This window comes from Saimiri boliviensis, chromosome 3, assembly GCF_048565385.1.
Source record: "Saimiri boliviensis isolate mSaiBol1 chromosome 3, mSaiBol1.pri, whole genome shotgun sequence".
NCBI lineage: Eukaryota > Metazoa > Chordata > Mammalia > Primates > Cebidae > Saimiri > Saimiri boliviensis.
Genome location: NC_133451.1, coordinates 138,093,549 through 138,120,616, shown reverse-complemented (window position 1 = coordinate 138,120,616; position 27,068 = coordinate 138,093,549). Strand labels below are relative to the sequence as shown.

Below are 27,068 nucleotides of genomic sequence, written 5' to 3'. Positions count from 1 at the left end.
TAAAGATCAGAGCAAAAATAAATTAAAGAATAGAAAAAAAAAATCAATGAAACCAAGGCTTGGTTTTTTGAAACAACAATAACAACAACAACATTGATTACCCATTAGCTGAATTAACTAAGAAAAAAGAGAGATGACTCAGATAACTAAAATTAGAAATGAGAAAGGGGACATTACAACTTATGCCACAGAAATAAAAAAGAGCATACCACAATTATATACCAACAAACTGGATGACATGGAAGACCGGGATACATTCTTAAAAACATATAGCCTACCAAGACTGAATCATGAAGACATAAAAAAAAAAAAAAATCTGAACAGATTTACCTCTAGTAGGGAGATCAAAGCGGTAATAATAATTAAAAAATCTTAAAAAAAAGAAAAACCCAGGACCAGATGGCTTCACTGACAAATTCTACCAAACATGTAAAGAAGAATTAACATCAGTCATCCTTGAATGCCTAAAAAATTGAAGATCCAGAAACATTTTAAACTAATTTTATGAGGCCAGTTTTGCCCTGATACCAAAGCTAGACAAAGAGACTTTGAGAAAACTAGAGGCCAGTATCCCTGATGACTATTGATGCAGAAGTCTTTAACAAAATACTAGCAGAAAGAATTCAACAGCACATGCTAAGGACTGTACAACATGGCCAAGTGTGACTTATTCCTAGAATGCAATGATGCTTCACCATATGAAAGTCAGTCAGTGTAATATGCCACACTAACAGAATGAAGGACAAAATTCACAGAGTAACCTCAATTGATGCAAAAAAAACACTTGACAAATTCAACAAACTTTCATGATAAAAACACTCTACAAACTAGAAATATAAAGAAACAACTTCAACACAGTGAAGGCTTTACATGAAAAGCCCACACCTAACATCTTACTCAATGATGAAAGACTAAAAGCTTTTTCTCTAAAATCAGAAACAAGGCAAGGATGGCCACTTAGAGGTCCTAGCCAGAGCAATTAGGCAAGAGAAAGAAATAGAAGGCATTTAAATTGGAAAGAAAGAAGTTAAACTGTCTGTTTGTAGACAACATGATCATATATATAGAAAACCCTAAAGAGGTCACCAAAAAAATGTTAGCACTAACAAGCAAGTTCAGTAAAGTTGCAGGATACAAAGTTAATACACACAAATAATTTCTGTATATTAACTATGAACAATCCAAAAAGGAAATTTGAAAAAGCTATTTATAATAGCATCAAAAAGAATAAAATACTTAGGAATAAACTTAACTGAGGAGGTGAAAGACTTGTACACTGAAAACTACAAAACATTATTGAAAGAAATGAAAGAAGAACAAATAAATGGAAAGACATTCCATGTTCATGGATTGAAAAACTTATTTTTGTTAAAATCGCCATATTACTCAAAGCAATTTACAGATTCCATGCAATTTCTTACAAAATCCGAATGGCATTTTTGGGGCAGAAATAGAAAAAGAATCCTAAAATACATATGAAATCTCAAGGTACCATGAATAGCTAAAATAATATTGAAAAAGAAGGAAAAATTTGGAGAGCTCACAATTCCTTATTTTAAAACATATTACAAAGCAATAGTAATACAAAACAGTGTGGTACTGACATAAAGACCAATGAAACAGAATAGAAAACAGAATGAAACAGATATGAACCCTTGTATTATGGTAAATTATCTTTGACAAAAGTATGGTTTCATCAACAAATGATACTTGTAAAATTGGATATCCATATGCAAAAGAATGAAGTTGAACCCTTACTTTACACAATATAAAAAATTAACTCAAAATGGATCAAAGACCTAAACATAAGATCTAAAACTACCAAACTCCTAGAAGAAAACATAGAGGAAAACTTCATAGCAATGGATTTTGTTATAATTTCTTGGATATGACACCAGAAGCATAGAGGAAAATAGACAGACCGGATTACATCAAACTTAACAACTTAGGCATATCAAATGAAATAATCAACAAGGTGAAAGGGCAACCTACAAAATGGGAGAAAATATTTATGAGTCATGTATGTGATAAGGGATAGTATCCAGAATATATATAAAGTTATATAACTCATCACCAACCAAAAATGCAAATAATCTAACTTAAAAATTAACAAAGTACTTGAATATTTCTACAAAGAAGACATACAAATGACCAGAAAACGTATGAAAAGATTAAAGAAGTGTAAATCAAAACCACAATGAGATATTATCTCATATCCATTATGGTAGCCACTATAAAAAAAAAAATAGAAAAAAGTAAGTGTTGGTGAGAATGTGTAAATACTGAAACCTTTGTGCTTTGTTTATGAGAATGTAAATTTGTGCAGCCATTATGGAAAACAGCATGAAGGTTTCTCAAGAAATTAAACATAGGATGACTGTATTATCCAGCAATCCCACTTCTGAGTATACATCTAAAAGAATTTAAAGCAGGATCTTGAAAAGATAATTTGTACACCCACGTTCCTTGCAGCATTATTCACAATAGCCAAGAGGCTGAAGCAACCTAGATTGTCCATTGATGGATGAATAGATGAGTATGTCATATGAATAGAGAGTATGTCATATACACACAGTGGAATAGAATGTTATTCGATCTTAAAAAAAGGAAATCTTGTCACATGCTACAACATGATCTTTGAGGGTATTATGCTAATGAAGTAAGTCAGTCACAAAAAAGACATGTGAAGACGTGTAGGATGTGAAGGATCTAAAATAGTCAAACTTAAAGAAACAGGAGGTAAAATGGTGGTTTCCTGGAGCTGGGTAGTGGGGAAAATGGGGAGTTGTTTGGTGGTTTCAGTTTTGCAAAGTACAAACATTTTAGAGATCTGTTGTGCAACAATGTGAATATAGTTACCACTAGTGATTTGTATGCTTAAAAATCATTAAGATGTTAAATTTTATGTTATGTATTCTTTATCGGTTTAAAACATGAATAATTTATACAAATTCTTCACAGAATCTTTCAAAAATTAGAAGAGGAGGAAATACATCTCAACTCATTCTGTGAAGCCAGTGTTATTCTGATTCCAAAACAAAACAAATATACCACAGGAAAACTATACACTAACAGCTATTATGGATATGGGCCCCAAAATTCTCAATAAAACACTAGCAAATGAAATTAGAGTAAGTAGAAAGGATTATACACCGTGATCAAGTGGGATTTATCAAACTAGGATTGTAAAGCTGGTTTAAGGTCTGAAAATCCATTAATGTAATACATCATATCAACAAGATAAAGGAAAACATCATGATTATCAACAGCATACTCACCAAACTAGAAATAGAGGGAAATTTCCTAGCAATCTGATAAAAGTCATCATCTATGAAAAAGTCAGAGCTACATCATACTTAATGGTGAAGAATGTTTTTTCAGTAAGATAAGAATAAGATAATATGCCTTCTCTCATCAATTCTGTTCAAGATGGTACTTGAAGTTCTAGCCAGGGAAAATAAGAAAATAAAAAACATTTATATTAAAAGTAAAATAATCGCTGTTTGTAGATGACATGCTCTTGTATGTAAAAAAACTAAGGAATGCACTAAAAATTGTTAGAATGTGTGAGTATAGTAAGGTTGCAGGATACAAGATTAATGTACAAAAATCAATTTACAATAACATCAAAAGAATAAAATATGAATAAATTTTACAAAAGAAGTGCAAAACTTATGCTGCAAAAACTATAAAACATTGTTTAAATTAAAGAAGACCTAAATAAATGGGAAAACATCCCATGTTCATAGACCAGAAGCTTTAATATTGTTAATATAAGAATACTCCCCAAATTAATCTATAGTTTCAGTGTTTTTCTATAAAACTCCTATCTGGCCTCTTTGTTGAAATGAATAAGCTGACTCTAAAATTCATATAGAAATGCAGCGGACCCAGAATAGTCGAAACAAACTTGAAGAAACAAGTTGGAGAACTCACCATACCTGGTTTCAAAACTCTAGAAAGCTACAGTAATCAGAGCAGTGTGGTACAGGATAGATATACAGATCAGTGGGACGGAATTGAAAATCCGGAAATAAACTCATATATCTATGGTCACTTAGTTTTCAATGAAATTTCAAGACCACTCAGTGGAAGAAAGAATAGTCTTTTTTAACAAATGGTGCTGGGACAATTGGATATCCATGTGTAAAATAATAAGGCTGAATCCTCACCTCATGCCATATAAAAAATTAACTCAAAATGAATCAAAGATCTAAATGTAAGAGATAAAACTATAAAACTCTTATAAGAAATCATAGGAGTAACTCCTCGTAGCTTTGGCCATGTTTTCTTAGATATGACACCAATAGCATGAACAACAAATGAAAAAATTGATAAATTGGAAATTATCAAAATTAAAAACTTTTGCCTTCAAGGGACAACAACAGGAACTTGAAAAGATAATTCAGAGTGGTAGGAAATTTTTGCAAATCATATATCTGATAAGGTACTTTGTATACAGAGTAAACACCTCCTACAGCTCAATAATAAAAAGACAGATACACTCTGTACTCTGCTGCTCACCCTTAACAGTGAGCAGTTATGTAATTGTTATATACGATTACTGTGTAATCTGATAAAGTAACAGTGATTTGCAGGGGATACTGTGGCAATAGATAAGAAGGAAACCTAACTAAGCTGGGGAAAGGAGGTGTTGGATGGTAATCTTGTGAGACAGAACAGAAAGATTTCTTAAGGGAGGTGATGCCTTAGCTAAGACTTGATAGACAGTGGAGGAGTCAGGAAAAGGCATTGCCGGTAATGAAACCACATATGCAAAGACGTGGTAATGGGAACAGAGTATATTGCTTCTAGCTAACTGCAAGTACATGACCTGCCCTGAGACCAAGAGATGTTTTGGATTAGGCTAAGTACAACTCTTTCTTTGCAGCCTTGTTGTGGATTTCATTGGCTAGATTTTAAGCCCAGCTTGCCTGGAAGACAGACTAATAGGCGTCCCCAAACTACGGCCCGTGGGCCATTTATCCCGCCCCCCGCCCATCGCACTTCAGGAAGGGGCACCTCTTTCATTGGTGGTCAATGAGAGGAGCACAGTATGTGGTGGCCCTCCAATGGTCTGAGGGACAGTGAACTGGCCCCCTGTGTAAAAAGTTTGGGGATACCTGGACTAGCATTTATTCTCCTGTACAAAGAATGAGAGCTTAAAATTACTTAAATTGCCCAGTAAATTGATAAAAGCTTACTCTCAAAAGGGTACAAAGATTTTACAATACACCTTTGGGTATCTCCCCTATTTGGCAGTTTACTTTTTCTTTTTGGAAATCAGAGATTGATAGAAGTCTTGTTTTTTAATGAACATCTTTGAAAAGAACATTATCTTACCCTCAGCACAATGGGAAATGGAGCCAAGGAAAATGTTTGCCCCAAAGCCAAGAGAAGAGCTGAGCTTGAGGCTAAGAACTCTGAAGGGAGACTTGGCTAGGTTATATGCAATTTTCTGTGAGCCCTGTTTTGTAAATAACTAATGTCATATTTGAAAATAACTCAGGAAAACAAATTACCTAAACCAGGAGTGTGAGAGTGAGTGTGTGTGTGTGTGTGTGTGTGTATGTGTGTGTGTGTGTGTGTGTGTGAGAGAGAGAGAGAGAAAGAAAGAAAACTGGAGAATTGTAGAGGGAATGCTTATCTGTCTGGATCTTTAAAAGTTGGAGATAGGAGCACAGGCATTTTTGTAGGAGGGTAATTCTGCACAGTGGCATAATTCCAGACACTGGCTTTCTAATCAAATCCTACAGGAGAATTGATATCCTGAATACACGTTCTCTCTGGCAACAGCATGCTTTTTATCAAAACTGCTAAATAAAAAGGCCATTTTATTTTGTAATTCTGATTTATTTACCATCTGTGGGGAGTACAGTTATTGTTCCAACATCTGAACTAGAATATGTGTCTCTTGCTTCCCAGCTTTGTGTGGTGTCCCTGGCATTATTCAGAACTCTCATTGGTTTACATTGTGAAGATGTGATGTTACAGCTAGTTCTAAGGTGAGTTTCCTTTAAAGAAAAATTCACTTCAAACTTAACATTACTTTATATTCATATACTTTATCTTATTTATATACTTTATATTACTTCAGTCATATAAGCTAAATAGGGACCACATGTCTAAGGAAAAAAATTTTCAAGAACATTAATTTATTTTCTGCATTGTTTCCCAAGATTAATTTTATTTGTACTATTAAAAGTTTTTAGAGGGCCATATTGTATTCTATTGTAAATATGCTCCTGGAAATTATAGATAGAATGCTTGAAAATGTTCAGAAGTATTATAAAAGCTATTCTGGTCTGTGGCTGAATGTCTTTCTCCTGAAGTGCATTTAGAGGGGACTTTTGCTATTAAAAGCAAGTTTTCCAAATATAAAATACTTTTGATATGTAATTTCTTTGATTTCTGCTTTGATAACTGCACACACCCAATGTATCCTCTTTAATCAGTATGCTTCAGTTAAATTCAGTAAAAATTTGATGAGTATTTGCTGTGAACTGGAAAGGACTTATATATAAGGTAGCAAAGGTGTGTCCTTGGGATAGAAGCACAGGTGGGAATGGTTTTAGGAAGTGGCTGGGATTTGAAGACGAGTATTAGGAGTCAAGATGCACAGCTATTAAGAAGACATTCATCTGGCAATTTAATAGGGGACTCAGGAACACCAAATCCTGCCTTGGCCCAGCAGTGCCTCTTCTTCTCTGGAACCCTGTGAGAAGCATCTGTTTCTTTGAAGTAAAGCAATGAAGCTTCCTTATTAGCTCATGATTGAGCCCCGAATCTCAGCACAGAACTCTAGAAACCCCCAGTTAGACCATGATGCACGTCTTTCCTTCTTTTCGTTAAACCCAGATCCTGAATCTTGGGGTTGACTACTCTAGTGAAACCCTACCCCAGCACTGTAGGAAATGGACCCAAAGAGAATGTGGCTCCATAGCTGAGAGAGGAGCTAAGGGCTAGGGCTGACAGGAGCTCCAGAGGGAGAGTTGCCAGGGTTTGTGCTCTTACATGCTCTTCTGGTGATGTAGAAGCAAAAAGGAAAAAGCGGGACTACCAGGGTTCTCCAGCATGCACTCCCCGCTCCTCTTTCCTTAGTGGACTCCCTGATCCTTCCTTTGACCAGTCCTGGGGAATAAGGGTGGATGGGGCTGAGAGTGGGGAAGAGGGAGGAAACCTGAACTTTCCCTAGTCCACATTGGGGTTTTGACGTGATTTGAGTAGAGGTTACTAAGAAGACATTCCGGGTGAATGCAATAGCATTTCCAAATAGGTAGCTCTGGAAAAGCCAGGGATGTCAGAGTGTGATCCTGGAAAATAGTTAGAAATGCAAATTCTTGGTCTCCTCTTGGACCTACTGAATCAGAAACTCTGGGGTTAGGGCCCAGCAAGCCATGTTTTAACAAACTCTCTAGGGGATTCTGATGTACTATTAAGTTGGAGAACCACTTTGTTTGAGGAGTGGTGCTGTGCAGGCATAACATCTTGCAAAAGAGAGTGATTATAAAATAAATCTGAGAAAGCTGGCAGTGGCGTATTGTGGAGGGCCTTACAGAATTGTTGGAAGACTATCACCTATTATTTTTTTTAAGTTTAAAAGAGTTTTTGAACTTTTTAGGGTTTTAGATTAGGTCATCAGTAACTAATCTTAAGGATTAGCAGAAAACAAATCCAATCATAAAGAAACACCCTGGATAGCCTGGGTAGAGCATTAGTTATCTGTCCTAAAAAGATTATGTTAGCTCCTCATCAAGCCTCTACTGATATATGACAGAATGAATTAGCAAGGCCTGAATGAAATCCAGAACAACTTGGCAAAGCCATTTTTAGTGCCAAAAACCAGGCTTTTACTCCAAAGTGGGTAAAACCAGATGGCATTTAAATGTTAAATTCTGAAATACTGCTTCTTTGATGGCAGGAAAAGTGGCTGTCTTTTTCAGTGTACTTGGAAGCCTGGCCTTGGTCTGGAGGTGCAGAGCTTCGCAACTCTGGGTCACCAGGTCAGATTTAGTCCAGGTGGCAGAAGCTCTTGCTTGCTGGCTGTTCAGTGACCTTTACAAGGTTAGCTGTAATCACCCTTTTACTGCTCACATAGTGGTGTTTGTTGTGTTAAAAAAGTGTCCTCAGAGATGGCATCAGCAAGGGCTTCTCTGGAGACCCAGACCTGCACGTTATAAAAATGAAGAAATCAGCTCATGGTTGAGATACATATATGTTCAAGTCAGGGCTAGTCATTTCTAGGGTGGGTGAGGACAAATATCCCGGGAAAGTGCCTGAATGTTATGTTATCACAAGTTCTAAATGGAATAAAAAAAGAAAATGCCAGAACTGAGGTTAGGAGATGGGCTTGACTGCTTGGTCGTAGGCTTTCTGGGCCCAAGTTTCTTTAATGAGGGCAATAGTTATAATAACAACAATAATATACTTGCTCTTAATTGAATACTTCCTCTGTTTCTAATTGTGCTGTGGTGTCTGGGGGGATCCACCAAGTGAGAAACTGAGAGGACATACACAGAAGTTGGTTGGACACATCATAGGCATGCAAGAAAACACTGGCTCCTGGTCTCCTTCTTCTACACTACTGATTTGACTCGACCTGTTCTGGTTTTGGAATATGCTACCTCATAGGGTTATTGGGAGGATCAACTGTGGTGTCTGTGAAAATGTTTTGAAATGCTGTAAAGCAAGGTTGTCTAACCTGTGGCTTGCGGGCTGCATGTGGCCTAGGACGGCTTTGAATGCATCCCAACATAAATTCATAAACATTCTTAAAACATTATGAGGTTTTTTTGCAATTTTTTTCTTCTTTTAGCTATTGTTAGTGCTAGTGTATTTTATGTGTGGCCCAAGACAATTCCTCTTCTTCCAGTGTGGCCCAGGGGAGCCAAAAAATTACACACCCCTGTTGTAAAGTATTACACACATTTAAGGGAGGTAATTTTTTAGAAAGGACATTTTAAACTAATGAAAATAATTCTTTCCTGATTTAGAATTTGTGCGAAAAGCAAAGACCTTAAAAAATCTTTATTCTTCAAGTCATTTAAACATTATTTTAAGGGACATAAAAAATAGATTTATAATCCATCCTTTTTGTTTGTCGCTGCCACTGAAGTCATTTGAATATACATGATAAACTTGCAGATCTGAGAGGCAGTCGAGCAGTGAAGATTATGTGACTGCATTTAATGAAGGTATTTGTCATGTGATAAATAAATAATAACTATGTGTCAATTTTTGTTACAACCCAAATACTCATAAATACCAACATTTCAAAATGATGATCCATTTGTAACTGATACTAGTTTCTTTCATTTGGCAAAATATCAGAAAAGTAAGGTGAAATAAGGTACCCCCAAAGACATTTTAGTGAGCAGAAAACCAAGGAGAAATTGTCCACCTCCACGGATGTGACATATGATAGGCCAAAGGCAGGCAGGAAATGCTGACAAGCAGTGAAGTAACAAATCTCTGCCATGCTCTTGGAACCTCCCAGTTGAGACAAAATTTAATTGCTTACTACATTGAATGCTATTTCTGAATATTCTGGTTAGAGAGTTTTTTTCAGAAGTACTGCTTCATTGTCAGGGTTATGAACTGCCTTGCCTGCTGTGTTCAGATAGAGGTTGTTTCGCCTGAAGAGAAGCTGTGTGTATACTTCAGGAACATTTTCATCTTGCATAGGAGATAGGAGTCTGGAGGAGATGGAAAAAAAAAAAAAAAAAAAAAAAAAAACCTGTAAAGCCTGCCAGCCTAGGGAAAATGAAGAGGAGAAATATGGCCAGAACTTCTACTTCTTTGAATCACAGATGATCTTTTTGAATTCACTAACATTGCTTTGTAGATTTTTGCCTATTGGTGTACTGTTGAGGTTATCATCATCTCAGAAGAAGCACTTAACTTAGCTCATTGTACTTCACTGCCTTGTTTTGCTTGTGTTTATGGTCACTGTAGCATAGGGCAGTATGTGTGCTTTGTTATCAATTGATTGTCACTGAATTATTTTAGAAGTGTTGATAGTTTACTTTAATGACCAATATCCAAGAAAGTAAGAAATAAGCCTAGGATTGTAGAGGGTTGGGGCAATAATGAAAATCAGGGAGGACGATATGTTTTCCTGCTGTGTTGAGGGATGGCTTTGCATAATCTGGACCTCTAAAGTCAGATTATTAGTCTCTGGTTATTTTTATAGTTTCGTGAATTCAAATCCTCAAACAAAATAAATATAGTATAAATGAAAAGATAGTTTGATAATAAATACCCATACTAAATTCCTAAGTGATTTTTCTGCTATTGACAACCAATTCATTTTGATATTTGACACTTGGGGATAGTCTGGCATTCATTCTATTTCTAATCTTTTCCTGTAAATGTTGAAAAGACAGACACAGAGGAGCAAGGTCTGTTTTTCCTATTCTTTCCTCTGGGATGATCCTTTATTTTAAAGATACAGCAGAACCAGGGCTTTTTTTCTTTTAAAAATTGATATATAATAGTTGCACATATTTTGGGGGTACATGTGATATTTTGATGCATGTTTATATCTGTGTAATAATCAAATCGGGATTATTAAGATATCTATCATGTCAAGTATTTATCTTTTCTTTCTGTTGGGACCATTACAATTATTTTTTTCTAGCTATTTTGAAATATACAATAAATTATTGTCAACTATAATGTCTCTACTGTACTATTAAATACTAGCACTCTATCTAGCTGTATTTTTGTACCCCTTAACTAATTTCTTCCCTCTTCCCTTCCCAGCCTCTGTAACCACCATTCTACTCTTTACTTCTGTGAGATTCACTATTTTAGCTCCCATGTATGAAGAGAACATGCGATATTTGTCTTTCTCTGCTGGCTTATTTCACTTAACACAATGACTTCTGAGAACTGTTATTCAGAATACTGGTGGGTTATTCATTTGAACAGGCTCCCCATTTCCAATTTCATAGACTCTCTCTTTCAACCAATAGGGGATCTCCCTTGATTGATTTATTCAGAAGAAAATTCTTAGTTTCTCCTGAAAGCAAGCATTTGTAAAGTTGCAAATTCGCAGTAACTCTTTATTCTAATATAGTTTCAAGCTACCCACTGGTGGTATTTGATAAACAGCTTTATTAGCTTTGATCCAGCCATTTTTAATATTTCAAACAAAGAATTAAATATCTATGTATATCAGCTTAAATCATGAAATATGCTTGGTTTGAGCTGTAAGCAGTCATTGCTATTCCAGCAGTATATAAAAGCATTGAAGCAGTTTACAATTATTTATCATTAAATAATTAATGACCAAAATAAGTATACAGTAAATCCTGTGTAATCTGAATTTCTTTCGGCCTCACCAGCCTATAGGAAGAGTTCACACCAATGGCTACAGGACAGGTTTTCTCAGCTCTCACCCCAGCTACCTCATATAAAACCTCAGACCCACCCCTGCCCCCAACACACACACAAAGTATCACCTGTCACTTCTAGGGATCACCAAATGAGAAGTCTTTTTGGTTTATTTATTAATTTTTTTTTAGAGGCAGGATCTCACTCTGTCCCCCAAGCTGGAGTGCAGTGGTACAGTTGTAGCACGCTGCAGCCTCTGCGTCCTAGGGTCAAGTCATCCTTCCACCTCAGCCTCCCGACCAGCTGGGACTACAGGTGCACACCACTACACCCGGCTAACTCTTGTATGTTGTATAGAAACAAGATCTTGCTGTGTTGCTCAGGCTGGTTTTGAACTCTTGGCCTCAAGTAGTCCTCCCACCTTAGCCTTTCAAAATGCTGGAATTATAGGCATGAAGCACTGTACTCCACCCCCAAGTGAGGAGTGTTACATATATGCATGAACAAATCTCCCATTACAGTTCCCACAGCAGCATCTGCCATGGTTTCCTCTTCTGCTCTGATCCCTTCTGCTGCTGCTGCTTTCTATTCCCACCCTGCCACCCCCTGCCCCTGGTCCAGCTGTGCTTTGTTCACAGCTGGTGGGTTCACACAGATGTGGGTGCTTCTCTCTCCTGTGTTATTCCTGGTCACCAGAGCATCTCTACTCACAGATATCCTTAGAAAAAGAGCTCCTTTATTTTCTGCCTGTAACATCCATTTTTCCTCATTGCTAAGTTCCCAAAGCTAAGCCAAGAATCAGAACAGACTTGTCCCCTGTTCCATACTTTCCTTTTTGTTCTTGTAACCTTCTACTTTCAAGAATCTGAGCTTATGAAAACAGATGCCACCATATCAGACTTGCGGGTGTGTCTGGTTCTTACTGATAGCAGGTTAAGAGTATATATCTGCCTATGGGGACAGTAGGAGAAGGGGATGAGGGCTGCCTTGCCTAGATGGTTTGCTTTTTCTGAGAACTGAAGGTTAAGTGGCAAGTTTGCCATATCATACCTGGAAAGTATTATTAAAACCTTCAGTGTAAAGTACCACAAAGAGAGTGGAATCTTTATTCCCTCTCTGACTCTGGCTCTTGCAGCCAATCAGTCATGAATATAAACAGGTTTTCCTCATTTGGATCAATAGGAGATGTGGGAGATGGTTGAATGTTTACAGGCCTGAAGACATGACCTGAAAGTTGTCCTTTTTTTTTTTTTTTTTTTTTTCCAAGATGGAATCTTACTCTGTCTTGCCCAGGCTGGAGTGCAGTGGGGTGATCTCATTTCACTGCAACCTCTTACCCGCTAATTTTGTATTCTTAGTAGAAACAGGGTTTCATCATGTTGGCCAGGCTGGTCTCAAACTCCTGATCTCAGGTGATCTGCCCACCTTGGCCTCCCAAATGCTGGGATTACAGGTGTGAGTCACTGCACCCGGCCTGAAAGTTGTACTTTTTAATCTTTTTTAATGAAAATCTTAATTTTAGCTTGTTTTTCTCTGCACTGTTTCTTTCTCAAATGCTGAATACAGAAGCAAAAACGTTCTGGCTGATTGAAAGGTTGTGATTGTTCACATAAGGGCTTGAACTCATCTGTAATTGGATCCTGCACACATATGTGATGCTTGGCTCTGGCTACGAGTTCTTTATCCCATTTGCTCCATCTTTGTTTAAATAAGCAGTAAGTTTTTTTCCCCGGTAAAGAAAGTAAGTCATTTAAACACACTTTATTCTAGCCATGAGGCCCACTGATGTGCTCCAGGTATGTCAGAAATGGTTACTCAGGTTTTCTTGTTCCCAGGTTCATAATGATACTAAGATGCTTTTGATCACCAACCAAAAGTGTTTTGTGTGAAATGGGGGACAGTGATCTTCAGTGAGTCGTCTTCCATTATATTTCCTCCTGGTCACCCATGAGAATATAAGAAGATGTTTACACTATGGAGTGATGATTTGCTCCTGCCATTCCGTGCCTGCTAGAAGCCAGAATTTCTGGGATTATAAGAGAAATGATTGAAGCAGCTTCTTGCTGTGGTAGCACATTATATTGAGGAGGTAGACACTGAAGTAATTGTGATACAAGGTAATAGTGCTTAATAGAGGCCCATGGGCATAGTGGAGGGAGAGATTAGCTTTGTCTTGGAGTAAGAGCCAGGAAACCTTCCCAAAGAAGGTGACACTGAAGCTTGACTTTGTAGAATGAAAGGCATTTGTCAGGTAAAGAAAAGGGGACAGCACAAGCCAGGTAAAGGTGACAGTGGGTGCAAAGGCATGGAGGTGAAGAGGGATCCTTTAAGAGATAAAGAAGTTCCTGGAGGCTAAATTGTAAAGACCATTAAGTTCTTTGCAAAGAGATTGTTCTTTCAGAAGAAATTAAGCAAAGGAGTGAACCTTGGTGGCTGGTGAGTTGATCAGTTGAGATTTGGGAGAAGATGGTCTGCCCCTGGCCACAGGAGGCCCTATTATGGTTTAGTTAGTTCCAGTAATGGTTCAAGACATTGCAGAGACAAAATGCTGGTTCTTTTTGTCTTTCTAGGTATCTGATCCCCTGCAATCACATGATGCTCAGTCAGAGGTGGGCTGTGAAGGAGAGAGACTGTTACTCTGTTTCTGCAGCCAAGCTGCTCGCCTTGACTCCTGTCTGCTGCTCCAGCGGGATCACTCTGACGCTTGGAAACCAAGAGAGGGATTATATTCTCTGGTCAAAGTGTATGCATGACAGTTCAGGTAGGAACACACTAGTGATGATCTTTAAACAAAAAGGATGCCAATTCCATCTCACCTTGGGATATGTGTCCCTTTGGGTGGACAGGGAATTATGTAGTGGCTCCCATTTCTCTTATGAATGACTAGTTGGGATCCTTTTCTGCTTTGTAAGGAGTTATGGACACTTTGTAATCAGTATTCATTGAAGTGCCCAGACATTACCTAGTATTCCCAGATCTTTATTTTACGTGGACTTTCTAGTGGGATCCTCAGAGTCGAATGTGAAAACATGTGCTAGCATGTCTTCGAAAACAAGATGGAAGTGAGAGGTGTGGAAATGGCTATTGCTAAGACACAATCAGCCCTTATTTTAATTTCTAAAATAAGCTGCTATAGGAATCTGTCATAAGGATTTACATATCATATATCCCTATAAAACTTGCAATTTGTGATATGACAGCAAAATCGGATGCATTTGATTGACCTAATGAGGAAGGCTTTCATAAATCCTTTACAGGGGTTATGATACTCAGGTGCTATTTGCCAGCTACAGTTCACCTCATACAAGCAAAATTGAAATGGCCATCTCTATCAACCTTGGTCCTCTGGCAGGCAGCTGCAACAAGGGGGCATATGTGTATCTTTGATGGTCATATGGCTGTTTCAATTCAGGAACATTCTGCATGTCCTGTGACCACCAGGAAATGCCCAGTCCTGTTGTTAAGTGTTTCTGGTCTATATTCTGATATCCACCCCAACAATGTCATTCTGTCCACCCAGCTACAATCCTCTTAGATAAAGTATATTTAAAAGCTGGGTTACTTGACTAAGAAAATGTCAGTACATTTGTTATTAATGTAATTTCTAGAAACTAAGGTTGTCTTACTGTCTTGGTCTTTATATAAAGATACATGAAAATTAGCAGTTTATGTAACTGTATCTTAATTGTATTTTCCTGTTAGTATGGATGTCTTATATTTTTGTACCTAAAAGTTATTATTTAAAACATATTTAAAAATTGATATCTTTTAAAATTTACTATGAAAGCTTTTTCAAGAAAGATTTTCAAGAATCCTTGCCTCAGAATTCAAAATTAGAGTTAAACATATGATTGTCCATAACTTGCCAATTTCTTTTCCTGTGTGATCACTTTTAATGCTTTGAAGAAGGTAGTATTCCCATTTTACAGATGAACAAACAAACTCAGAGAGAGGAATTGATTTGTTCATGGTTATACAGCTACGTAGGTTCTCTGACTCCAGATGCCATGTTCTTTCCACTCTCCTGCCTCTGGGGTTGCCTTACAGCAGACAAATGCCCTAATAGATGGGTGGTGCATAGCCAGCTAGCTAGCCAGAGTAATTATTGTACAGGAGTAAATAACTTGCCCAAGAAAGTAGCAGGGCAAAGACTCAGGTTCTGCTTCGTGGTTTCTGCTACTTTCTTGGGCAAATTACTTAAGTTTTCTAAACTTTTTTTCTTATCTGTAAAATAATACCTACCTCAAAGGGTTATTCTCAGGAAAGCAAGTGAAGACATGTAAAGCTCTTAGAAGACTGCCTGGTATGTCGTAAGTGCTCAATAAAGATTGCTAGCAGTAGTATTTGACGTCTTTTTACATAACGTAGATGAGAGATAAACACTAACATTTTTAGCAGTAGAGCTGTAAAATATGAATTATGTCCACCTCTAAAGCCCTGGAAATGGGTATCCTTAAAGGCTCAATTCTGACCCAGTCTGGTAGAGATTTAGAGCATGAAGAGACACGAGGCTTGCAATTGAAGTAAGAATGGAGGTTGGTGTGAAATCACCTGTGCTTGAATTGTGGCTCTTCAATTTGGGTTGGGTGTTCTTTCATCTCTGAGCCTCAATTTCTTTATCTGAAAATGGAGAAAATATTATCTACCATATGGGATTATTTGGAGAATTAACCTAGATAGCATTGATAAAGCACCTGCAGCATACTAGATGTTTAAGAAATGATAGAAAATATATTTTTCCCTGAGTCTTTTTCTTTTGAGGGAAAACAGGCAGATGTTTTTACAGCTATTTCAGTAGTGAAGTTGGAAGTTTTAACATCAAAGGCCGTCATGGTAACATAAGCAGCATTCTTAGGTTAAAATGATTTTTGTAGTGAATATGATTTTACTCTAAGAGACCATTTAATAATATCAACATCCCCAATAGTCCCCAGGAAGGCAGAATGAATTAATAGGCTTTTCCAAAAACCAGGATTTTTCTACAAAAAATTCTGGTTCTCACATTAATGGATATACCAGCCTTCCACTTCAGATTCAAAGCAAAAAACTCTAAGGTCATTACTCTGTGGCAGGTAATATATCAGGTGTATTACCTAATTTAGTCCTCTCAACAACCTGAGAGGTTGCTATCATTAGCTCTTCTTTCTCTAATGACTCATACCAGATCATAGTTTTCCATTGGCTATAGCCACTGTCTGACTGGTTGTATTGGTTTTCCATCTTCTGTGAGGGTAGAGTTTCTATTATTAGTCTTTGCTTCTTACGATCTAGCCATTTTTTATTATTCAGAGGTCATTTATTCAGACATAATTGACCCAAAGTAGCTAGCAAGACACAGTCTTAGCTTGAATGAGTCACCCCTCCCATCCACTACCTTTGACTTACACCTCCCTTATTCTGACCATCTTCTGCCTCCTGTGCAGGGCCTGTGGAGCGGCCATTCCCCGAAGCATTCTCCCAGTCAGCCTGCATTGTGGAGTACGGGAAAGCCCTGGATATCAGCTACCTGCAGTATCTGTGGGAGGCCCACACCAACATCCTCCGCTGTATGAGGGACTGCCGTGTCTGGTCTGCCCTGTATGATGGTGACTTCCCCAGCCCTGAGACATTTCTTCAGAGTCTGACAGAGGAGGGCAGTGTGAGCTCGGCCTGCCCTGTGTTTGGGCTACCCCAGCAACTCCACAGGAAGACGGGACCTCAGCTGGCTCCCAGAAAGGATAAGGGCCAGACAGAGCTAGAATGGGATGACAGCTACGACACTGGAATCTCCTCAGGGGCTGACGTGGGCTCCCTGGGGCCTTATGACGATCTGGAAGCTTCAGGCCCCCCAGCACCCATCGATCCCCCCAAACACATCCAGGAGATGAAGAAGAATGCCATCCTGCTCTTTAAAGGGTCCTACATCGAAGAGTCAGACTTTCAAGATGATGTGATAGTGTACAGGCTGTGTGCTGAGAAGGACTCTGAGGATGCGAGGGATTCTCAGGAGAAAGCTGCTAGGCTACCAGCTGAAACCCAGGCTGAAGTTCAAAGTGTCCCCATCAATAATGGCCCCCTTCTTAGCCCCCAGCCAGAGACAGATTCAGAGGAGGAATGCAATAGGGACAATTCAGACCCATTTCACAGTGAGCCCAGAGAGCCTGAAGCAGCCCCAGAATCCAACTCAGAGTTAGCCTCTCCTGCCCCTGAGGCAGAGCACAGCTCTAACCTGATGGCCACTAAACCAGAGAGTGAGGATCTTATTGCCCAGTATGACCGAATCATTAAAGAGCTGGATTCAGGTGCTGAGGGCTTGATGGAACAGAATTTCCCCACACCTGATCCTTTGCTTCTCACAAAGGAGGAAGAAGGGAAGGAAGAAGACAGTAAAGGAGAAAAGGAGGAGGAGGGGAAGAAGGAGCTAGAAGAGGTGGAGGATGACTTTGACTCTTTTATAGCGGAAATGCCTGCTGTAGAGACTGTGCCTTCCCCATTTGAGGGGAGAGACGAGACTGCCTTTGCCAGTCGCCATCCCGTGAGGACTCAAAGCACCCCATTCACAGGTGACAATCTTAAATTGCCTTGTGGTTTCTGCTTTTGAAAGTATTTGTACATATTGGAACAGGAAAGTAAGGTAGGCAAAGGTGAGGAATATTCCCAGTTTATCTAACAGAGGGCTGAACATATTTTTGTAAAGAGCAAAGGGGGTGATTTTCTTTTTATTTTGTCATTCTTGCAATGATTATCTTATTTATTCCTCAAATTAGGGGTTAGATTTTATCATTTAGTAACTTCTTTTGCTGTGTCAATGTTAAAGTAGTAGGACTGATTAAACCACACAAGAATCCAGACTTCTTATATTTATTTATTTATTTATTCTAGTGTCACCTATTTTTCTCCTTAGCACTTATTTACATTTACTTTTAACAAATGACTGTCTCCCCCACTAGAATGTATGCTCTGTGAGGGTGGAGCTCTATCTTTAGCACTGGAACAGTGAACAGAGCACAGAATAGGAGCTCAGAGTCCTTGCTGGGTGACAGTAGCTGTGCACACACATCAGAGGCATTGGGGTTAGCCGCGCCTTTGCCTGAGAGCTCATTTCAGAGAATCACAAAATCTTTATCTAAAAATAAGTAATGTGGACCACATAAACTAATAGCTCTTTGAAAGAGTGGGTGTGTTCAATGATACACCCCCAGGAACAGGTAGAAATCAAGCAAGAGATGAAGGGATAGGACTGGATATACAGATAGGCAGATTGGGGTGAGGAATTATGACAGTAAACATCATTAAATATTAGCCAACAAAATCTGCATCTACAAATCCTGGTGCAGAGGGGAGTGCCATAGATGAGAGGGCTCAGGAAGCTCAGGGAGGGCCAGGGTGGGACCACTGGATGGTGTTCAGGTAGCAAGGAGAGGGGCTGAACGATGGTAGCAATGGAGGGTGACGGTGGCCTCGGAGCCAGGCCGGGGTGAGTCCCTCTACCATTTAGCAGCATGTGGCTTTAGCATCCCGGGCCCTCCGTTTGCCCTTATGAGGACTGAATGAGATACTGGGAGGTCATCGTTCATTTTATGACAGGTAACTCCCAGGAGAAGCCTGGTGAGGAGGGACTGTGCTCCTACCTCTTGCAATAACCCCAGATAGATGAAAACAGATTGCCTTCCAGTCCAGCTAGCCAAGTAGGCTATGTGATTTCAAGGAGCTCTTCCAGCCTCCTCCTCCGATACTTATTCATCTATTTACTGATGCCTGAAGATTTATACATACAGGAAAAAGCTTTTAATTCCACAATTAAAGGCTTGCGGTTCTAGTTGAGATAACGTTTCAGTGTGAATGAGTTTTAATTAAAATTCAATCAGTCAGTCAATCATAAGTAAAATGGATTAGATAATCTCACTTTTCCCAGTTGATAAGGGGGACAGGGAGGAGGGAACTGGGAGAGTTCACTCGGAAAGAGCAGCAGTAACCTATCCTGTCACAGCTTGCCTTCTTGTGGGACATCTGGGCTACCCATGGGTATGAAGATTATTCTTTAGAATGCCAGCTTTCTTACAGAGGAGCTTCATTCCTGGAAGTGTGTAAATAGAGGAAAGAAAGTAGAGCTCAGGGCAAGAATAAAAAGCTAATCCAACACCTTATTAAGTAACATCAATATTTTACATATAATACACCTGAGAACTGACAAAAGATAATGCGAGCTCTTTGATACATACAGGTAATTGTAGCTAAAACCTTGCCTCTTTCCTCCTTTGAACTTTGTACACAGCTTTAGGAATCATCTTCTCTCTTCCTAACTTTGTGTGCTTTGTAGTTTCCAAACTTCTGAGTGTGTTCTGTAGCATTAGGCTTAACTTCTTCTCTCCAGGGCATCTGATTTCCACTGAAATGAGTTCATTTCCCAGCAAAATCAAAGCATTCCATTTGTCTAATTTTATTTATTCATGTATTCAGCAATCTTTTATTGATCCCCTGATGTTTGGCAGGTTCTATGCTAGGAAATAAGGATACAAAATTAAAGGAATTCACAGACCTTCAGAAGGGACCCGAACATAGATGTGTGCTCTCTTAGTGAGAAATGCATTACTAGTTGTCATATGCCAAGTCCAAGGGGAACCTAGTGAGGGGAGTGGGGAATGGCCTAAAAGAGGAGGGGCATGGACAGTGCAGGGAAGTCTCCAAGTAAAAGCAGGTGAGAATGATAGTACAGGCAGAGGAGACAGCAGGAGCGAGACTGAAGAGCCCTCCAGTCTGTGGGGTGTGACTGCTTGGATTACATGGTATGGGAGGTGAAGGAGGAAGGCAGAAAGCTTGGTTGGTGCCAGCTTCTAGGGGGCCTTTAGGCCAAGCTGAGGAATGGAAACCTTGTGCCCTGGCTCTTAAGAAGCCCTTGGAGTTTAAAGTTGAGGGATGATGTGACTGAATCTGAAAAAGGCCAGCTTTGGTAGGAGTGTGGGGAGAGCACTGGAGTGGGGAGAGGTTGGTGCCAGGAAAAACAAGTGAGATACCCTTATTGCTGTATCAGTATTCAGAACGTGCCAATGCTCTTATCTAGTAATTCTGTTTCCAGAAACGTCCTCAGAGCTGTATTCACACTTATGTGCCAAGATATATGTACAAAGGTGCTCATTGCAGCATTGTTTAGAATAGAAAAAGGCCAGAAGCAACCCAAATGCCCACTAGTAGGAGACTGGCTTGCTTGTGCAACACCCTAGCAATCTAATATTTTGTGGTCCTGAGATGAGACAGCTTAGTGTTGATATGAGGTGTGGTCTTCAGGGTGTATTGTTAAAAATACTAGTACACACACACACACACACACACACACACACTCCCTTGTCCCCTCTCCTTGGCAGGCAAGATAATATGTTGGTTAAGAGCACTGGAACAGGTGGTGTGAATTAAAATTCTGACTCTATTATTTACAAGCTGGGTTCACTTAGCATTCTGCCTTCTCTTTAAATGGGGATAAATAAAAAATATACTTCCTAGGGTTGTTTTGAATATTGAGTGAGTTGATACATGAAAAGTGCTTAGCACACTGCCTGGCAGATAGGATGTGCTTAATAAATGTTTTCAGTAATAATTCAATCTCTGTTAACATAGAAATACTGTTGCTGGAGTCCAGACCAGAAATGATGAGACTGACCTCAGGCAGTGGAGGCAGGGGAGGCGGGTTTCAGGTCCACATCAGGAGATGCATCCACAGAATTCACAGAGCAGAGGCACAGAATCGACGGCAGCTCCATTCTTGGACAGGGGAAGTGCAGGAAGAGGGTGCAGGCTCAATCGAGGCAGGGGGACAGGGGAGAGCAGTGAGCCGGTGACAGGGAGGGGCAGTGAGATAGGCTCAGTGACCTTGAAAAATGTAATAGTTTGTGAGGCAGGGAGTTTGTCCTCCTGGGAGATGTGGGAAGAAAATGAAACCACCATCCCCCAGACACACCTGTGGCTTCCTGAGTTGTGCTAAGTCTTTTGATTTTCAGCTGCTTACTAGATCCGCTTACATGCTTTTTGTTAAGCAGCATTTTATTTAGTGCTAGAAACTAAGACTAAAGTATGAATTTGAAAGTTTTAATACATTTTTTTTATTGCTTATGCCCAAGGAGTTAGGAGTCATTTCATTAGTGGACACTAATTATGATGTCAAAGTGGACTCCATTTGTATAATTACAGTCTACTTGCCTTGACCTAATAATATTCCGTCATTCACATAAGTCAATGATGACACGATCTTCCTCTCCACAGGGCATGGGATTCAAGCTTGTGTGCCCCTCACCTCACCCCTTATGGTAGTGATATCCTGTGGATGGTCACTGCATGGTCAGCAGTATTTAGAGTTTATAGGATGGCTGGATGTGGCCAGGCACAGTCTGGGCTGGGAAAGAGAAGTTGAGGGATCATTTTAGGGTCACATATTTTATAGAAGACTCTGCTCACCTAAGTGTGTCTTAATTCACCTGCTTTTGCTCTATCTGGAAGGAAACGTGCTGAGCCAGGGACTGCAGGGGAGCAGGTGAGAGGAAGTTGAGGACAGCAGTCTTCTCCCTCTAGGTCTGTGTTGTGATACTGTAAGAAGATTTACCAGTGACATTTCTGGGGTTCTTTATGGGAAAACCATTAGTTGCTTTCAAACTGGGGTCCCTATCCAGAGTTTCCAAATGTGTTTGGCAAAGTCTCCCAGTTTTGTTTGTAAGCGTCTTCAAAGACTCTCTATCCGAAGAGTTCATTGACCTCCTATGTCATCGAAAGTGACTAAAGACCCCTGCCTCCCATCCGAAGGAATGGAAGTTGAGGCTAAATGCCACACATGAGAGGCTGGTGCCTCTTGTGTTCGATCCCTTAGAGACATCCTCAGTGTTCCTGGAGACAGGAATATTGCAGTTCCTTTTTCTCCCCTGAGTGGTAAAGGTTTCAATTTGGCCTTCTCATTCCTCAGACATAGCTTCTGTTTCCTTGCAAAGGGTTTTTACTCTTTCATGTTACCAGGGCTTCTGAATGAAGCATCTTGTGATGAAGTATGTTTTTGTTAAACTCATATTAATGTTGGTGATATCTTCAGAAGGCGTGGCTTATCTATCAAGGTATATGTGCTTTCATTATAAATGCCATGGTTTAGTAGCATCATCAATAGCTCCACCAGGGAAATGCAAAATTCTCATTGATTGTGTTGAACAGAACGCGTTTATGGTAAAAATTTAAAGTATCTTCAAGTAAGTTTATTAATGCCAGATTTATTTTTGATTTTCCCTGCCTTCAGTGAACTCAAACGTAAAGCATATTTTCTAGTGACCCTAAGTATCAGAAACATCTTTTTGCCTATTATTTTTTAATGGACTGCTTTTCTATGACTAATTATTAACTGCTTTTAAAAAAGGACTGCTTTTGTAGTCATATGGATTTTCTTTTTTAAGAAATTTATGACATGCCAAACTATATCTCCCCAAATTGACACCCTTTTCTCTCTCCTCTGAAAATTCTAGTGTGGTTACCAAATTGCCAAGGCTACTAAGCTTATATCCAGGGGCTCCTCCACCTCTCACCTGTCTATTTTTTTTTTAATTGTTCCACATTACGACACTTGACAAAATCAATTTTTTCTCAGTGTGCTTGTTCAAGATAGGCAACCCCGGTTCACGGTATCACTTTGTTTATCACTATGTTTATCATTTGATAAACATAGTTTGTGCATTTTTGGTGTCTTTTACAGAGACTTTTCATTACCAAGACTTAATGGCCTCTAGTGCTTACATGAAACCCTGTGTCCGTGGCATCATGAGATGATGACTGTCATGCTTTAAGCATTGGCAGGCCCAAGAAATACAGGAACAATGTAGAAAAGTATATTTTAATTTTAAAAAGTTAAATTATTATTTTTTTTTACCAGGTCTGTGATAATTTTAATAAGTATCAAAACTGCTCACAGAGTCAAAATGTCAGTAGCCATGCATATTTTCCTGTTTTCTTTTTGCCATGGTGGTTTGTTTTCGGTTTTGGTCTTGAGGCAGGAGAAAACTCGGCCGTATTTGCCACGTCTGACTTGCACCTGTGGGCCTGTGGTGGTTTGGGAGCTGTGGCACCAATGGTTCTGCAGTTGGTGGGGAAAGGCATCCCTGGGAGTCCAGCCAGCCCTGAAGCCTTGTGTTCTTCTGGCAGGTCCATTCATCAGCGTGGTCCTGTCAAAGCTGGAGAACATGCTGGAGAACTCTTTACATGTGAATTTGCTGCTTATTGGGATCATTACTCAGCTAGCTAGCTACCCCCAGCCACTCCTGCGCTCCTTTCTGCTCAACACCAACATGGTCTTCCAGCCAAGCGTCCGCTCTCTCTATCAGGTATGTTAGCCGAGCCCACATCCATACCTGTTGATTTTGTGGTTGCTGATTTGCAGGGCTTCTCTTTCTCTCTGTTATTTTGTTTTTCAAAGATTCCTCTGCTCTAATTCATTTTTCCTTCCCTGTCCTATTAAGTTCACTATGTAGTTTATTCTAGACAAACTGCAGAGCTACATTTAGTTTGATGTTTTGAGGGTGCCCTATGCAGAATACCCAGGCAGTTAAAAATGAGCAAATGTCTAACATCATAATAGTTCCCATAAAGAGGGTTGTACCTGCAAGATATATTGATAACTGAGAGTGGAATTTCACTGTGAGGCATGAACATCGGTAATGCTGTTTTTGACAGGTCCTTGCATCTGTGAAAAACAAGATAGAACAGTTTGCTTCTGTGGAGAGAGACTTCCCAGGACTCCTCATACAAGCCCAGCAATACCTGCTGTTCCGTGTGGACATGTCTGATATTACCCCTGCAGCACTAACCAAAGGTAAGCTAGGTTTCTTCACAGTTGCCCTCCTTAAATTCCTCCTCCACGTTCCTAGCCTACTGGCCTCACTTCACAGATGCAGCACTGGCTTATGAACCCTAGAAGCATTCAGAGATATTTTCATTTTTATGCAACAGGGAGGAGCCACCTCTTAGCGTTCTGTTTTTTCTTTGACTGAGTCTCACTCTGTTACCCAGGCAGGAGCATGGTGGCATGATCTCGGCTTACTGCAACCTCTGCTTCCCTGGTTCAAGTGATTCTCCTGCCTCAGCCTTCTGAGTAGCTGGGACTACAGGCACCCACCACCATGCCCGGCTAACTTTTTATATTTTTATTAGAGATGGGGTTTCACCTTGTTAGCTAGGATGGTCTCGATCTCCTGACCTTGTGATCCACCCACCTTGGCCTCCCAAAGTGCTGGGATTACAGGCCTAGCATTCTTAAACCTAAAGATAGCTCTGCTCTGTTCACATTTGGCCCGTTTCCTCTGTGGAGGGTCTCGAGGGGCTTTTGTTTTCTTAACTGAGAGTGGTGCCTGGAAGGAGCTGACGTGTAGAGTGTTACCAGGCTAGAATAAATAACAAAGCACACATGGGCCAGAAGGAGGCATTATGTGCACTCCCTGAGCCACTTTTTGGGTAGCCCTTTCCTGAGAAGGGCATGTGTTCTCTTTATTATGTTTTCAGAGGTTCTTGGGCCAAAAAATTTAAGTGTGCTTCAGGGCCCTAGGGGGCAAAACAAAAAACAAAACAGAAAAACTGTTTGGACTGGGTGAAGTAAAGTTTATGCTCAGCCTAAAATCCCTGAGAGTGCCTTTTTTTGTGAGCTCTAGAGGTGGTGTTAGGCCAGGGCCCAGGCAGAGTGAGGAGTGGGAGTGAGAGGATGGGATGGTGCCAGTAGGAGTGCTGAGAATGGCTGGCCAGGCTCAGAGCGCCACTGCTGCTTTACCTTATTTAAGCTCTGGTCGGACTGATTTGCTGACCATTTACCTCTGAGCTGTGACTTAGGCCTTGGTAGGAGCAGACTAGGAATGCCCCGTATTGCACTGGCTTTGACTTTTCCACACACAGACCAGTCAGGCTTCTTTGTGGCAGACGAACAATGGAGAGAGTAATGCTCTCAGTCCTGGGCTAAAGGCAAGTGATCAGAAACAAGATTGGCAGTGAGAGGCAGAAATGAAACTCAGGGCAATTGTTGTACCTTTCAAAGAAGCTGAAAAGAACCCAGAACTCTGAAGGCTTGATGCTGCCCCTGTGCTGCTATTTAATCCTGGTCGCTTTACCTCACAGGCCCCATGTCCCTTGACTTTTAAATGAAGGATTTGTACTACATCTCTTAGGTGCTTTCTAGCTGAAGCCAGAACTTGGGTTGTGATGAGCCCTTAGGGTACAGCAAGGTAGGGTTTGAAAGAAAGGTAGGCCATGTGCCACTGGTAAATTGGGGAGTCAGGCTTCAAGCTGTTGGACTTTGAGAAGAGCAGGCAAAGGCATTCGTGGAAGGAAAGAGGCCCAGCATCTCCGTGGGAAGGGGGACCTCAGGCGCCATGTGACCTCTGTAGATACATGGGTGATCATGGTGTGAGCTGTGTTCCTCCTGAATAGGGCGCATGCTGCTGCCACCCACCCTGTGAGAGAAGATGCACCAGTTAGCAGTATAGTAAACCATTGCAAAAACTCACTGGCTTAACCCAAGGCCATTTATGATTGCTTATGAATCTGTGTGGTCATCTGGGTGTTTTGCTGATCTGTGCTAGGCTGATTTTGCCTGGACTCTCCTTGTGTGTCTGCCATCAGTGGGTGGCTGGATGTCTAAGGTGGCCTCACTCACATCTGTGGCTATTGGCTGCAGTGATGGGGGTGATGGGAGTGTTTCTCACTATCCAGCAGATTAGCCCAGGCTCGTCCATGTCATAGTTAATAGGGTTCCAAGAGTGAGATCAGAAGCATAGAAAATCTTTTGAGGCTCAGACTCAGAGCTCACGTAAGGTCAATTCTGCAGCATTCTGTTGGCCAAAGCTAATTCCAGGAGATATGTGCACACACTGACCAACCTAGATGAGAGGGTACACTGAGCCTTAACCAGCACATTCAGGGGGAGCGGGGGTCACTCACATCTTGGGCTTGTCCTGGTTACAGAATGTTTGGTGGCCATGATTGCCGAATATGTGTCCGGGGGAACTTGTTCCCACTGCCTAAGATTGTCAGATTAGTTACCTGGGTTTCTTGCCCTTTTGGTAAGGTCTGTGACACTCCAGGGCTTTAACCTATAAGAATCTTCTCTCTGGTTATAATACTTTTCTTTTATTTGAGTTTTTCAGATTAACTTTCTAACTTTTCCAGGTTAGCCAAGTTACCCACTTCCCCCCACTTAAAGCATCTTTAACTGACAGAATTAAAGTTTCTTGTCCCCTTGTACAGAACTGACTTCTGAAGCATTTACTGTGATGTGATTTCCTGTAAATGAGTCAAATCTTGGAGGCCTGTTCTCACTGGGATACAGAGCAGTTTACAATGAAGAATTATGGCAATGGGCCAAATATTTGGGTTTCTAAGTGTCTATGTGCTCTGCCCTTTGCCTAATGCTGCTGCCAGGGAGATGAACACATGACATATCTTTCTCCCCGCTTCGGAAATCTTCCCAGTATTAGTCTTGAAAACCTTCTGTTGCAGCTTTTCAGACCCAGGGCAACATTTCAGAAACCATTCCTAATTCTGACACTGATTTATACTTCCCTCCGCCCTGCCTTTTTCTTCAGGTGCTCATGCATGCTTGTTGGACCCTTTTATGAGGGGCGTAACTCAGGCGCCTGCAGCCAGAGCTGCTCCATCATGCAAGCACTGCATTCCCTTCACCTCCTGGCAGCCCCATTGAAAAACGAGCCTCCTCACTAATGCTTCCAACAGCAGTAAAAGTCTGTGTGGCC

General features: G+C 40.3%; 1 protein-coding gene across 4 annotated transcripts in view; it reads left to right on the top strand.

Moving 5' to 3' along the window:
* FHIP1A (FHF complex subunit HOOK interacting protein 1A) overlaps nt 1-27,068 on the top strand; it is a 275,581-nt gene that overhangs the window by 238,029 nt on the left and 10,484 nt on the right. For all 4 annotated transcript variants that reach the window (XM_074396824.1, XM_010338606.2, XM_074396823.1 and 1 more), the window contains 5 exons: nt 5,926-6,005; nt 13,908-14,098; nt 16,761-17,879; nt 23,479-23,657; nt 24,007-24,145. In XM_074396824.1, the coding sequence (XP_074252925.1) occupies nt 5,926-6,005; nt 13,908-14,098; nt 16,761-17,879; nt 23,479-23,657; nt 24,007-24,145 (1,708 nt within the window). The remainder of the gene's footprint in view (nt 1-5,925; nt 6,006-13,907; nt 14,099-16,760; nt 17,880-23,478; nt 23,658-24,006; nt 24,146-27,068) is intronic.